At 44.2% G+C, this 16197-nt stretch overlaps 1 protein-coding gene across 1 annotated transcript in view; it reads left to right on the forward strand.

Annotated features, from left to right (window-relative positions):
• Window positions 1-8209: 8209 nt before the first annotated feature.
• ARID2 (AT-rich interaction domain 2) overlaps window positions 8210-16197 on the forward strand; it is a 1055333-nt gene continuing 1047345 nt past the window's right edge. The window contains exons 1-3 of the mRNA XM_085653362.1: window positions 8210-8914; window positions 9041-9134; window positions 12747-12844. Coding sequence (XP_085509488.1) covers window positions 8823-8914; window positions 9041-9134; window positions 12747-12844 — 284 coding nt within the window. The 5' untranslated portion in view covers window positions 8210-8822. The remainder of the gene's footprint in view (window positions 8915-9040; window positions 9135-12746; window positions 12845-16197) is intronic.

Here is a 16197-nt window from a genome sequence, read left to right on the forward strand (position 1 = left end):
TCTTATCCAGCCACGCAATCAACTTTCCCGCCTTGTCCCCGGCATCATACAATCGACCCTGCTGCTCCCTATACATCGTTTTGGCAGCGTCAGTGACAAGAGACCTGTATTCAAACTGTTTCAGGCTGAGGGCATGGAGCCCGTCCGGAGTGACACCCGTCTCCAAGGCCGACTCCAGCCCCGAGATGTCAGTCTCCAGCTTCACCACTGCCTCACTCTTATGCTTCTTAGCCACCACTATCTGGGAGAGGGCGTGTCCGCGGATTACGGTTTTAAAGGCTTCCCACAGGGACCTTGCGGACGACACCGACCCCTCGTTTTCAAGGAAGTATTGGTCCATAGCCTTAACCAGACTGTCGCGAGTCGTAGGGTCTCGCAGGTACCACGGGTTGATGGGAGCGATCCGCCCTGCAGACCGCGACTCGGTGTCAAAGAGCAGCCACAGCGGGGAATGATCGGAGATACCCCGCGCCAGGTGCCTAACCTCTCGTATCCGACCAGTCTGTGCCGCGGGCATAAGGAAATAGTCTAACCTAGAAAGACTCCCATGCGCCCCAGAGTGAAAGGTGTACTGACATTGGGTCGGATGCATTAATCTCCAACTATCTACCAGACCGAAGGTCTCCAGCAGTCCACCAAGCCATGCCTGGGCAGCGGGGAGGGCCCTGGGTGGGTGACGATCCAGGTCACCCGAAACCACCGAATTAAAGTCCCCGCCCATAAGCAAAAGACTATCCGGAAGTTCAAGCAGCATTCGACCCAAGTCCGCAAAGGTGGAGTTCTGGAGGCCCGGGGGGACGTAAACTGAGACCAAGGAAAGGGGCTGCCCCTCCCACCTCCCAGTCAGACACACATAGCGCCCTCTGTCATCCGAGATTACCCTAGTGATATCCAACGGAAGTGAGGATCGCAGGAGAATGCCCACCCCCCTGGAACCAGTTGTGAAACCAGAATGGGCCACGAGGCGGTATCCCCCCCTGTTCATTGCATGACAAACATTACCAACCAGATGCGTCTCCTGGATAAACACCACATCAGGAGTCAGACGGCGCAAATACTGCAGTACTACACCCCGTTTGATACGGTCCCCCAACCCATTGACGTTCCATGACATCAGCCTCAACCCGTCCCCCCCCATCCCCTCCAATAGGTCAAAGGCCCCCCATTCAGTAGCACAGTTCCCGAATCTGGACAAAAATCAGTACCTCGCCCTGCAAACAAAAAACACACAGCAAAACAACCCCTCCCTCCCCCCAACCCCCCCCCCCCAAATCCAACTCCCCCCACCCTGCACCCCTGCGGGCCAGAAAACCCCCCCAACTTGCAGTGTGCCTGTCGCCCTCCTAACCCCATTCTACGAAAAGACCCCGGAGGAGGAAAGGGACCCGTCCCCGCCCGCCCCCCACACAGGTCCTAGTGAGACAAAATGAACAAAAGAAGTAAAACCCCAGCTGAACAGTGCAAAATGGCAGAATCAAGGACCAAAAGTCACTCCAAAGGGGACCCGTCACCTTCGGCGCCTGCAGAGGGCCCGGGACGGCCACCTCTGTCCGGCAGCGAGTCCAGCCAGCCACTCACGGCCACAGGAGAGTCAAAAAAGGCAGTCCGATCCTCATGTTCCACTCGGAGTTTTGCAGGGTAGAGCATAGAGTACTTTAGGCCCAGTTCACGGAGACGACGCTTCACCCCCTGGAATCCCATCCGCTGCTTCTGGACAAGTTGGGTAAAGTCCGGATAAAAGTTAATGGATGAGTTCTCATGACGAACCGGGCCGTGGACCCGTGAGGCCTGCAGAATCGCATCTCGGTCTCTATAGTGGAACAGTTTGGCCACGATAGGCCTCGGGGGGGCCCCCGGCCGCGGCCGACCGCCCGGAACTCGATGGGCCCGCTCCACGGCAAAGAACTTGCTTAGGCCTGCAGGGGCCAACTGTTGGAGGATGAGTTCCTCGACCAGGAGGTCAACCGGGCAGTCGTCGGAGGACTCCGGTACGCCTATGACACGGATGTTGTTGCGTCGGGCACGTCCCTCGAAGTCCTCCAGCCGCCGAGCCATCTGATCGTTGACCGCCTTAATGTCACCCAGCGCGGCCTGCAGGTCCGACACATCCGCACCAAGGGTGGAGGTCCGCGCATCGAGGGCCTGAACCCTCTCGTTAGTTTTGGAGAGATCTGCCCGAATTAAGGTGACATCGATTGCCACCGTGTCGATTTTACGGGCCAGGGCCTCGTATTGCGTGGCGATGGTTTCCCTGATGCCATCAATGGCGCCCATGATGTCCTGCAGGGAAAGCTCCGGAGAGACGGTCGTGCCACCGCCGGCGGCATCCGGGGGGGGGCCGGTCGCTCCAGGGGACCCTCTGCCCTGAGTGTAGCGGTCCATGTTGTTGGCCTGGACCGGTCCCCCGCGGAGGGAGGCCTTAGTCTTACGCCCATCGGGGCCCCCCTTGCCCCCCATGTGGTCACGGATACCGAAGGGGACCGCCGATCGAGAGTCGTAGGGGCACCGGCACCGCAGACCAGCGCCTCACCAGGGACCACAATATAGCGGTGCGGGGGGACCCAAGGCGATGGGCACACTAGTGGCAGGTGGAGACAAGGCCCCGTGCAGAGGCCAAGGAAACACCCCGCCACATCAAGTGCGTTCGCAGGCCAGCCCCCTGAAGTCCGAAAGTGAAACCGAAAGTGGTAGAGCGGCCACTGGCACCGCAGTGCAGCCGCTGTTGTTCAATTACGACACGGCTCCACGGTTCACCTTCGCCCCGGGCACCTCCGTCGGGTGGGTCCCAAAAGTTCGAACAACGACAACTCAGGATTCCCAGGTCCGATTCGAGTTCTGAAAAGAGATACGTGCTCAGCCGGTCTTCATCTGCCAGATTCCATAAACCACATCAGGATATTATCAGGATAAATTCCGAGGAGCAGCAAGGGTCCGGGGAGCCCTGTGCTCACGCGACCATCTTGGATGCGCGCTAGGCTCCTCCCCGGACAAATATTTCTTGATGAAGACATGACAACCTGCTAAGTCGAAAAATGTGAGAATACATGCTGCATTGTAAAAGCATGCAGAGTGTTCTAAAATGATGATACGAAAATGTAAACAAAAAGAGTCACAATTAGACCTACACATTAACACATTTACGTGTCGTGAGAAAATAAAATATTGTTAACATAGAGAGATTTGTGATACTATTTAAATATGCATTGTACATGAAATATATATATATATATATGCATAATGAAGTTCTTGAAATGCAAAATTGCTTAAAATAGAGAGAATTGACATAGTGCAAATCTGAGCTTCTATAACACAGTTATTTGAGAGTGAGACGTTAATAACTTGCTTTGAAAACGATAGCCTACAATTAAAGCTTAAGAAGAAATTTTTAGGAGTGCCTAATATTGATAAGTAGTTCCTGAAGGAAACTATACCTGCAGTAATGGAGAGAATGGAAATGCATTTATGAATGTGTGATTTATAACAATAATAAACTGTGGTGATTCAGCTGATTTTCATGTAGGCCTCAAATGCTTCTCTTTTCCTACGTTAATGTACAACCATGTGAGGCAGTCACCTAAGCCCTATGAGAACTTTCTGTGAAGTTTAATTTCTGTTTTAGCTAACAATTGACTCACTTCTTGCTAAGAAGCATATTCGATAGAATTGTAACAGTATTATTGCAAACCCAGGGAAGAAGTGCCTGGGAACAGACGGACTGCGAGCAAATTAAAGTTCCACCCACTTCAGTGGAGGTGACGAAATGGGAATACGATTGAACTTAATGAATCTTGATGAAATTTGCAAAAAGGATTACTTAATTTTTCCGGAATTGTGTGATTCACTGATCACCCCACAACAGCCCCACTATGAGTGACCAATGAGAACCTCCTAGACTGATGGAATTGATACTTTAAGGGGTGTAAACCTGGAACATCTGGAGGTATAAGTGCCCCATTGGAGGAGTCAGTGGCTGGCTGTCATTTTTCCTTTCCTGACTGGCATGCTGTCAGACAGACCTTTGATCCCTATTGTCTTTTGTATGCCCCTTTTCCATCCACACTGGGTGGAATAAACCTTAATGAACTAAACTATATCTAACTGTGACGTCAAATCCTGTACTTTGCAGGCTGGTAAAGTTGTGCAGGAAAATGACCTTTTGGCTGATGGGCTATCTGACTGTGGCACGTGGTGCTGCAGTTCAGACTTGACCAGATCTAACTGAGGACGAACTTGAAGCAATCAGCTTTGCTTTGGTTTGTACGATTAATACCTGAACCTGTTTCTCTCCACCACAAAATTCCAGCTGTCTAATAATGGCCTGTTTTGTGTTGTGAGGCTACTTGTAATAACACTTTGTCATTAAATCGGATTTTAAATCTTTTTTCTTGACTTTTTTATGAAATACATGGCATTAGATACATTTTTCATTGAATTATCTTTATCGTTTCTGTCTCATTCTTTTAGTCATATTTCTTATCTCAATTTTCATCTGTGGCTGAGAAAGGTTTGGAATTAGGTTTGTGGTAACAACTGTTTATTTCAGGTCCTCATAGAATAATTGTTCACGTTTCCTAGTATTCTATTCCCTGTTAGCTCAACAAAAAGATCCATCGAAGGACCATGGTTTATAGAAATCTGAGTAGTAATCAAGAACATTGTGAGACAGAGGGCTTATGATTAAATGGGCCTAGTTGTTTAAGATTGTTATAAGGGAGAAGAGAAAATGTTGGTAAGGTTCGCACTGGATCACTTTCAAACGGTGCAGAACAAGTTAATGTAAGAAAATAGTACACACGCAACAGGCTCCATGCATGAACAAGTACATCAAACTTTTTTTCCAACTGCGGTGACCTCTTGAAAAAAGACTCCACACCTCTGACCTCCGCTCTAGTATGGACTGTCCACATGTAAGGTAAGTGAAACTGGGATTTATAGTTGCAGAGAAAAGAGCCCACCAGGAGGAGGCACCCAGAATTAAGGCTCAACTGAACTAACCATACAACAAAGAACCACATATATAATAAAGATCTTGTTAACATTTCACATTCCAGCAGAAAGATCAAGCATTGGCAACATTTAGACTACTACACCAAATTTGCATTTTTTTATTTTTCAGAAACAAATGCTCAAACCCTCAAATTATATAAATTGTGGTGTCATATGTGACATTCACTGAGATGCGTCATAAAGCAGTGTGTTACGTGGAAGTTATGATTAGGGCTCCCGGAAAACAAGTTTTCCTTTATCTGTATTTATATATAAAAACGGGAAAATGCTAGTACATTTTGCCGCGCTGCCTATAGTAACATAAAACACTTTTATTGACGCCCCAGTCATTTCCGGGGGCTCCGTCCCTTGAGTGAGGTCTTCATTGGCATCAATAGATTCACACCCCCAACCATCTGGCGTCTCCCCCTCCTTAGAGGGTTAAGAGGTGTCAGCCATCCCAGGCACACACACAGCCACACCCACATCCGAGTACTTCACAGGTCTTTGAAAGACCTTTTACTTGTTAATGAGGCTTTGTTGTTCTTTCACTCCTCCAGTTATAGAAAGAAGTCGCCCAGAGTGGCCAAGAGGCTGACGGTCTGACCCTAGACCTGCCTAATTGCACCATATGCAGCCATTTCAAAACAAAAGTAGGTGCCCTCGGGGAAGGGGTTGGGGGGCTGGAGTTAGTGGAGTATGCAGTTTTGGGGGCGGCAAAAGCAGGAATCGAATGCCAGCACCCCGTGGGGCGGCAAAGCCTATTAAATTAAACACGGTCTGGCACTGAGGGGGCACTTGCAGCCTCTGTTAACTGAAGAGCGCGTTTGTTGTGCAGGTAGCAGTAGCCCAACAGGTTAGGGTGGAAAGGTCGCTGGTGCCAGAGACAAGCAGGGGACGGTCCCTACTGTGCAATTGGAGGTTGCATAAGTGAGGAGGAGGAGGGCAGCAGCTCGCCACTGGCCATGGGCCGTCAGTGAGTGTGTCTGAGTAAAAGTATTAACATAACACCTGCCTGTGCCTTGGTCTGTGCCCTCCCCACTGTGGGTACGAACAGTAGCCTCACTCGTCTATTACAGGGCCGTCCATAGCTAACACCAGCAATAACGCATCTCAGAGAGATAGTTCAATTGGTTAAGGTACCTACTCTAACGTTTTGTGTCTAGCATTAGCGGGTCACTCACAGATATGATTCAAAGCCACTTCAAAGTGCTCAATTACACAGCGGGCGGTCTCTTCCTTTTTTCCCTGGACAAGGTCAAGGACAGTTTCCACTTCTGGTGCCCCCACTCTTTCTTCCTCTTCTTCCCTCTCTTTCTGTTGCGCTCCTCCTCACTTGTAGAAAACCGTGATTGTTCTTTGCATTCCATTCCGTCATTTGTTCCTCTGTGAAATGGATCCAAAAAAAGAAGAAACACTTTTGCTGCAAATCTCTTTGTCAGACATTTTTCTACTCCAAAATGCAGCCTCAGGAGGAGAGAAAAAAGGTTTTAAAATACAAACAATAAATACATAACTAAATAAAGCAAGACAGAGTAGTTGCAAAGTGGCCAGATTGGTTTTATTTACACTCAAACACATTAGCGTCATCTTAACGCTCATTGATTTCTGAATGAGTGTAAAAGCTTTAAGTTGTATTCCCTAAGAGTGTTTGCTTTTTTCCAGTATGTCGTTACTTTTTTTCAGGCAGCATATTACTGTAGTCTAGTGCATAATTTGAATTGAATTGCTTCCAGGTGTTTATAGCGGGGCACAATTGGGTTGCAGCTGAAGGTAGTGTGAGTTTCTCTCAGTGGGGCAGTATGGTGTTCAGTGGGGGAGAGGATGTGGCCCTCTGCAGATGACAGAAACTGCAAGGCTCTGAGACAAATGGCTTGTGATAGCACTTTTAAGCATATTTGGGACGTTTTGCAAATGGCAAAGTTTTCAGATTAATGTGTAGTGTTGACCAATAACAACCGAGCGCATGTGTGCATTGTCAATTTAAATAAATGTGGAAAAAAACTAGCTGTAGCGTCGTCTTTTGCTTGTGGCAAAAATAAATGTGGATAAATACAGAAAAAATGTCCAAAAAATAAATATGGATAAATTCTGACGGAAATGGCAAAAAAATAAATACCATAAAACCGGGAGCCCTAGTTATGATTTACTATTTATTCACGAATTAGCATTTCAATGTTTTTCTAAGCATGTATTCTAACCACGGCACTTCAAATTAAGGTTTTCAAGGTATTCTGTATTTTTTAACAATAAACGTTATTTTTGATCTGAGTAAATAACCATCAACAGAATGCTTTTATTGAAATAAATATATATGTGTGTGTGTGTGTGTGTAATATAGACCATAAACAGCGCCTTTTCTCTGACAAGAAAAATGTAATTGAAAATCGAGAAAGAAACTGTAAGGTGAACAAAAAAGTAAAACTTCTGTCTCTTTAGTCAGAACTAAACACTCTCAACTTGTACTCACTCACTTCTAATGGTTACAGAGTGTCAGATCCCCTTCCGTTCCCCGCAGTAACGAAGGCAGCAATATTTTTAGCATTTTAGTCTCTTCTACGACGCTCCCTTGCCTTATTCTTCTTGCCTTGTCCTGAGAAAATGGTAGTAGTCGTTTTTTTCTCGTTTCCCCTTCCTGATCTCTTTCTCTGTTCTCTTTTTCCGCTTAGCTTCAATGTAAAGAGTGAAGCACATTTCAGATGATCCCTAAAGCACGGGAAGGCGAACCCTTGGTCTGTTCTATTGTTCCCGGCTTGGCCGCTTACAGCTGGGGTGGCTGCTGTCATGCCAAAGATAGAGAAAGCGGACTGCAAACGGCGAGGAGTCCCACGCCGGCCATTTTAGAGCACATCGTTTTTTTTTATTAAATAAGCCCAAAGAGCTTCCAAACAGATAACGAAAGTACACAGTTAAATCGTCATATATTAGTAGAGATATTGGTTTGAAATTAATTAACAAGTAAGTACTGCCTAAACATATTTTAGAAACAGGTTGCCTTTATTAAAATGGTTTCCGAAAATTGTGCCTAAGAAAGTATTTCAACTCACAAAAAAGTATGCATTTATAATTCAACTTATGAAGCTGTTACGCACATAAAGCTGAAGGTCGCTGACAAATTCGCGTTAGCCGTTCTCTTCAAGATGGCGTTCATTTGATCGGGTGCCACAGCTGACCAGACTTTACACCCATTTCTGTCAGTGCGCAGTACCTCCGGCCTAGTCTAGGGGTCGCTGCCGGGCTCTTTCGCTCCCTCCCTCTCACACACACACACAATCCCCTTCTCTCAGGCGAGCAGCAGCCGCCGCGGCCTCGCATATCCCGGGCTCTTTTTGTGTGTGTGAGTGTGTGCAGAGCGCGAGTGCGTCCTGTAAGCGGGCGCGAGCGGCCGGTGTGTGATCGAATGTGGTAAGTGCGCCCGTGGAGGTGGCTGCGGTGTCCGTGCAATACATACACACATACACCTCCCCTGGATGTCTCCCGAAAGAACCGACAGAAAAACCCCTTAAAAATCAAATAAACCGGGGAAAAAACACTGGATCTCTCTTGCCGAAGCTGGTGAGAGGCATGGAGTGGGGCGCGGGGCAGCCGGGTCCGTGTTTCCGTTGGCCCTGCTGAAGATCCCAGACCCCCCCAGTTCAGCCCGCCGACGGCCCTGCTATCACCCCCCCCTCTTTAAATCCCAACTTTTCTTTGAAAAGAGACCACTCTCCGGCCCCTTCAGTCCCGAAGACGACGATGGGGACTCGGGTTCCCTAACACGGAGAGAGGGGATTAAAAAAATAAATCAAAAGGGGAAAAAATACATTTTGTTTTTAAAATCCCAAAAACCAAAAAGGATGGCAAACTCGACGGGGAAACCTCAAGAGGACCAGCGGAGGAAAGGGCAAGCTTTCCTGGACGAGCTGAGGCAGTTCCACCACAGCAGAGGGTGAGAAGACCCATTTAGCCTTAAACCTATAAGACACGGGGGGTGGTGGAGGGGTAGCTTTGCCAGGGGTCCGGTATCGCCGGCCTCGTCTGCCGGATCTCTCTAATGCTCTCTCTTTGTGCACAGGTCCCGGTTTCGAAAGCTGCCGGCTGTGGCGGGCAGGGAGCTGGACCTGCATGCTCTCTACACCCGGGTCACTACTCTGGGCGGCTTCTCTAAGGTGAGCGGGGGGCCGCGCCGGCAAACTTCATTCTCCTGCTGTCAAACACTTTTTGGATTTCCCTCGCTGCTGCTCTGGACTGCGTCCGGGTAGTGTGGGGGCAAATAAGGTCCTTTGCGGAGAGAGGCCTGAGGTGTCACAGGGCCTGCCAATATCGCTCCATGTACTATTCAAAATCAGTCTAATTTGAGTTTACTGGCCTAGGCAATTGTCAATGTTTTCATAAGTAGCTAGATATCTTGGGCAGTGTGTAGCAGTGAAGGCCTTCATATACGGCTATGTCAGGTTAGAGGCGACTTGGTAGCACAGGGATGACCTGTGTGTTCACATGTACACAAATGTACAATCTATTCCGTACTCACGGGTGCTGTCATTACCTGCTTTTGTTACTATGAGTAATGTGTGGAAGGGAATTAATTTATGTGGATATTTTTGGGTGAAGGGGTCAGGGTGGTAAAAGAATTTAAGGTGACAAGCACCTGCCTGTATTTTGACAAATGGGGCTGTTGCCAATGGTTACATGTGTTGGCATTGGTAGCCTAAGAAGTATGTAGCATTATAGACCTTCTTAAAATTTGTGGGTTGCGGAGAACAGCATTTTTGCATAAGCATGTTCCTCGCTGATAAAACTGTTTTAGTGCTTGGTTATGTAGTCCTGACATGGCGTGTTCTTGCTAGGCAGTGACGTTTTCCCCTATCGTGTTTTTTAATTGCTACCCTTTGTACTGTGCTCTAAGGGAAGGCCTTCGTGGGCATCAGGAGGGAGCTGCAAAAATCACTTGAGGGAGCTGCAAAAATCACTTGATCAGCCGTTCAACTTTTGTGAATATCTTGGTTGTATACGTCTAGAATGGTCTAGTCAGGGTGATGAAGACTCTCACCAAATACTTGTTTGTGTAGTTGCCTTAATGTGTGACTACTGTCAGTGTTGTGTGTTCCAATTGCTAGTCCGAGTAACACGTTGAATGGAAGGCTTTTTTTTGCTGAAGGAAAAGGCCTATGGAGAAGAGAATATTTGTGTTTATTTTATTCATATTTGTTTCATAGGCGCATTATCCAGTTCCTTGATATCTCCAAATACTCAATTCCTACTTCCTTTTTGATTTTATTGTTCTGTCTTTCCTTACATGTTCTGGTATTGCTACCCTGAGTAATGCATAGGAAAGGGCCACAGTGGGGATGACGGGGAACCTACTATAGAAGTGACCATGTTTACATCAGCATAGCCCTTATTTATATGCTTAATCCATTAAATTGTTGACTGGATGCGCATATAAATTGCTCCAACTGCCAGCAACGATATTAATTAATGATGTTGCAAGTATAGATATTGGGGGGCATGGTGCCAAGATTGGAACATGCACTGCTGTATTTCAAGTTACTCACTATCTACGCTTTGCAGTCAGAAGTGTGATTGTTGCTAGTATTTTCATACCTTTTGGACAGAGCACGTAATGTTTAGCAAGAAAGTGCTTTATAGGGGCGGAGTCTTTGGAAATAACTTAGTCTCTTTATTTCCTCTTTTATGTTAATTTTTGTTACACATCAATGTTTTAGGTTCTACATTAAGTGCCCAGAGCTCAGTTTATATGAATCCCTCAAGTAAAGGTGGTGTTGGTCAAGGAGCGCGCAGGGGTGCATACTAAGTGTCCAGCCCTGCATTTCTTAACCCTTGTACTACTTTTACTGTTGGTGGTGAACCTGTTATAAGTTAGTATGATGTTTTTGATACTTTGTTTTTGTTGTGATCATGGCTACTCTTAAGCAGGCAAGGCCTTATAGTCCTGGAGAATGAATATAATACACTTCCCATCTATGTTTATTTTGCTACGCTGCCCAATACCTTTCTGTCTGTTCACATTATACTTCATGCACTAATTCACCAGTGTAGTGCTTACAAGAAACACAATAATGATATTGTTTGGGACAGAGAGAACAGCGATATCTTGAGCACAGGTGCCCTTAATCTATTTCTATGCGTAATCTGTATTTGTCTGTCGGGGTGCTGCCAAGATTCTAGGCGTTGTTGTCTTGTGTAATGAAGGCATTGGAAGGAGGATGGTAAAGTTTTAGTAAGACAATATTTGTTAGTATTTTTCCTATGCATATTGTCTTCGTCTTTATATCCCTTCGTGTCTGGATGCATTTTTGTGACCTCCAGTCGTCCAAAAAGGCCCTCTAAGGGAACGGGACATGGTGGGAATCACTTACTGCTTTTGTGTTTTTTGTTGTTGTGCATTACTACTGCGTTGGTGCCTTGGTACACTGTAACCTACATCCACTTTTGTAGATGCTCTTTTTAGAATGGGGGCCGGCTGTGAGGAAGAGTGGATTTAGAGGTACTATGCACCGCGAGCTTCACTTTTTTATGTAATGCAATAAACGGGGGGTTAAACAGTGTGTAATCTGCAATAATCGATGAAATCCTTTCTTTTGAAATGTGCCTGTGGGGCCGATGGGGTGACATGCGAGAAGTCTGTTTACAAATGTGTGCCGTTGATGCTTATTTTGACATTGACAAATGTATTTATGTATTTCTGTGAATTGCAGCATTTGCTTAAAATTTACCAGCACAGGTGGGGGTGACAATAGTTAAGGAAATCTTTCACCAAATTTAAGTTGTATTTTCAGAAAAGTTAGCTTGTGTATAAGGCTACATAGATCGACACAATGCGTTAATATTGTATGTTGCCATTTTGATGTAAGATGAGGGTGGACAGGAGGCATGATTTGAGAATATGATGGTTTTATTGTTTTACATTTGCCTTACTGGATCGCGCATATGGATGTAAATGATAATTTTAAAAATAATGGCCGAAGAAGTATTTTGCTTACCTCGTTTGGAAGGGTGGTGTGCTAAAAGCAACGTGGAAGACCACTCTAAGGGTGATTTGTAATTGTACTGTTTGTATCTGACGAGCTATACCTTGCGTAATTGCCCGGGGTGGCGCTCAGTATTAACTGGGCACTATATACCTCTGTGTCAGCGAGTGCCAGCCAGTCAATGACGCCCCTGCTTTAACAGCAACAATCGCCGCCCTCTTCCCCCTTTCTTGCCTGCAGTTTTAGTATAACTCAAATTGAGCGGGCATGTTAAACTTCGATAACCGGGACGAATAGGGGGCGGCGGCCAACGAATCTTACGAGCTAGGTCCCTGTCAGTAGCAACATACCACTTTAGGCTGCAGGGTCAAGCGAGACTTGCAGGCCTCCCAGAGCCACCAAAACCCGGACGCCGTAGTGGAACGATCAGGCATACGACAGGGCTCCCCAGACAAATTCAATACTCTTTGGTGAGAATCTAATGCGTCATTTATCAAGGTGACTGTTTTCGCAGTATTGATGTGCCTTTAATGTAAACACCACCCGTTTGTGTTCGTGGTGGCTCTGGGTGTAGTAAATGAATGAAACAGGCATTTTTAAACACCATCGTATGGATGTTTGTCCAGGAATAACCGGTTTCCTAGGCTAACTTGCACACAATCACGCTGTCCGCTCCTGCCACTCACTCTATGCCATGAATGCACACAGTTTGTTTACACCGTATACTGTCTGATCTCAGTCCCCATGAGGCTGCGTTTTCTACTCTGACACGGTCTTTGTTTTGCACAGGTTTCGGAGAAGAATCAGTGGGGAGAGATAGTGGAAGAATTTCACTTTCCAAGAAGTTGTTCCAACGCTGCCTTCGCTTTAAAACAGTATTACTTACGGTGAGTGAAACATGCTCCTGCAAACGTAACCACAAGTACATGCGCTATATTAGATGCGCAACCACAGGTTGCCCACCTTAAGGAATTACCTGCTTCTTCAGTCATGGGGTTTAATTGCAAGATTCATATGACTTAAGTTGGCACCTTTTTTTGTTTCTTTTTGTTGAAACATTGAACCACGTTCCACTTGATATAGCTGTCTACTTTTCCTGTTGTTTTTAACTATCGTTGATTTTTAACTTTCTCTGAAAGTACATCATGGCATTTGAACAGTGCAGTTTTATTGTTTTCCCCAAAAAATTCTGTTGCCAAAATGTGGGAAGTGTTGTCAAGAGTGTAATGCAGAAGTTACTTACTGTTGTGGAGTATGTTATCTTTTTTTGAATCTGTACTTATTAGAATATTTGTTAATACTCCTCATACTATACTCCTTTCTGCTTCTTGTGAACGTTTTCTCTGCAGACATGTTTATTATTATTATTACAGAACAATAAACTGAACTTTTAAGTTCAACTTGGCTTCATTCACTACTTCATTTTTGATTTCTGTGGTAAATGTATGTGATACATAGTCGGTTATATTTATCATTACAGTTACATTCATGTCATTAGTTCTTTGTGCACCTGGTTGCTTTTTATAATTGATGTATATGTTTTAACTTTAATCCTGTGTCCGGGGGATTTGATATTTTTCTCTGGAGAAAGGTTTTATGTAGGTGCTGTTGAGTTAGGTTAATCACCTGTTTAAAGTTGTGAAATTTAGGTCCATAAGAAATGTATGTTACTGAGAAATAATGAGATGCCTCTAGTAGGGTACTGTGTGTTATCACTCGATATGGTTTCCGATTTACGAATGGCTTCCTGATCCCGAATCTGCATGGTTGTGGGAAGAAAAGATACATTTTGTAATATGAAATAAGGAATTAACTATGCACTGATTGTTGTTGACGTGCATAGTAATTATATTCATGGTTTGTTCTTCACTGCTAGTGTAAGCTACTCCAAATGTAATGGATTTTTGGTATAGTTCTTGTTACCTAGGTGCTATGTAATCTAGATTTTCATTGAGCTACCTATTGACAGGTACAACATGATTGAAAATGTTCTATTGTGTTTGTCAATCTTTGTTTTTAATAGTATGATAAATTGTGAGTGAACAAGTCTGACAGTCATAGGTATTCCATATAATTGTTAGTCATTGTCTAGTAAAATAAATGTCAAAACATACTCTTTTGCCATTTCGACCCAAATAGTTATTCTCTCGCATGTCACTTAATGTGCAACTAGCCAGGTGAAAGTGGATGTTCGAGCTGTAAAGCTACAGGGACGAGCAGAAGGCTTATGAATCTTAGATCTGTATGACAGTAGCATAAGTCGCGGTTCTGCTGATATCTTTTGTTTTTAGAAAGGGTCAAAGAGAGTGCAGAATGCAGTTGAGATAATTTAATGGCTCTTTGAATTGAATAATGGCTCTTTGAATTGAATAATGGCTTGGGTTTCAACTTTTTATTTTTTATCAATGGCAATCTGCAGTTTCTAATTCGTGACAACAGTGAAACATCTGAAAACGTGCACAAAACTATTAAAGTGCAACATTTTTAATTTACATGAATTTGTGCGCTCTATGTTCGACAGTTGATACAATGAAATTCAGAGGTGTTTGAGAGTAGCACGTGCATTCCAAAACACTTTACCAGGAACACATCAAATAGCAAGTTGACATTTATGCCAAACGTATAGTAAGGATGTGAAAGAAAAAAGGTGGAATTAACCAATGGAGGAAAAAATGAATTAGATCAGTAGAACTTTGGGTGTTCTAAGTTTTATAGGCTGCAATGAGATAATTAAAACTGGGGGTGTCTGGACTTTTATAGGTTAAGGTTATAAGGGGTTTCACAACCCCCAAAATGTAGAATTTGCATTCAATTGTGTCATCTTTTCAGTTGGAGGTCGATTGCACTTCCAACTCTTTGTTAATCACCTTTTTGTTAATATGACTTGGGTCAGATGGATCACCCTAAATCAATTTTCCATGAAAGGTATATCCTATGTAATGGGTATCAGATTTTATAAGGGCTTTCAACCTCATTTATGTCGACAGGACAGATCTATTCCAGAAAGTGGTGTTACATTACTCTTATTATTCTATCAATCCATCATGGCCATGTGCCACAAATGTGATAGGAAGTGTCTCAGTTGAGTTTGAACACACTAAATACAAACATTTGATAAGTGTGTGTCGGAAACGGGTATGCAAGTGCCTGGGCAGTGAATGGAAAAGAATGAATGGCCTTTCAGGGCTTGGTTCAGTAAGCTGCCTCAAAGCTGTAATATGATTTAAATTAGTATTGTAACGTTTTAGCAGAATTCATTAACATATACTTTTTATTTGGAAATTTTTCCAGAGACTTGTGGGGGTACTACTTTATTGCTGATTTTGTAAAAAAATAATTCAACCGTACATGTTATAACTTTGTGATGTCTCTTAAATAGTATTCTGAAAATCTTTATCAAGTTGGTTTTACCTGAATTGCATGAATAGGCTGGTAAATGTAATATTCTTCCAACATCGGAAGCAGGGTTCTGTAAAGACCATTGTATAGCCAATATTTTTGTGTTGCATTGTTTGTATAACACGCTCTCATATGCAAGGAATCAGTTTATACATTATCTTCATTATTTTGTTAGAGGAAATTCCGATAATTCTTTTGTGAGCTTTAAAAAAGAAAGAGACAGTGCTGTTAATGTGTTGTATTTGAATTTCTAGTTGAAGTATAGGTTAGATGATGGTAACATTTAAGTTCATTTGATGGCCACTAGTGGACTGCACACAGTCTTTGTAATACTTACTCTTCAGTACATGTACAAATGAGTTGTAAATTATTTGCTTTAGCTATATACTACTGCTGTTAAATTTGGGAGTGTTTATGTATAATTGTTTTATATCTGAGGCAGGCCTTGTCCTAATTTACAGAAGGGATAGGTGATGCAAATGCAGTTTGATATGCACTATTAAAACCATTTGAACGTCTTTAAAAGTCATAAAACCAAGCATTTTCAAAGACCGACAATCCCTTAACTGAAACAGTAAAGGATTTAATTTACTTGTATATCTTATTTAAAAGCCCACTGTGGGAAACCCTTAATAGGAGATTAATGTGGTTATCCATTCTAGCATCAAAACAAGGGGAGCTTGGCTCCGGAGTATTGGGGCGGGGATGGTGGGGGATGTTTGCATGGCTATTAGTGATGCTAGCTGCTGAACCTGTGGACATCAAATGCTTTATAATATAGGCAAGCTGACTTAATTTGACAGCGGGTGACTGTTCTGTCACCTTATGATAAGCAGTATGA

This window comes from Triturus cristatus, chromosome 4_1 (assembly GCF_964204655.1).
Source record: "Triturus cristatus chromosome 4_1, aTriCri1.1, whole genome shotgun sequence".
NCBI classification, from domain to species: domain Eukaryota; kingdom Metazoa; phylum Chordata; class Amphibia; order Caudata; family Salamandridae; genus Triturus; species Triturus cristatus.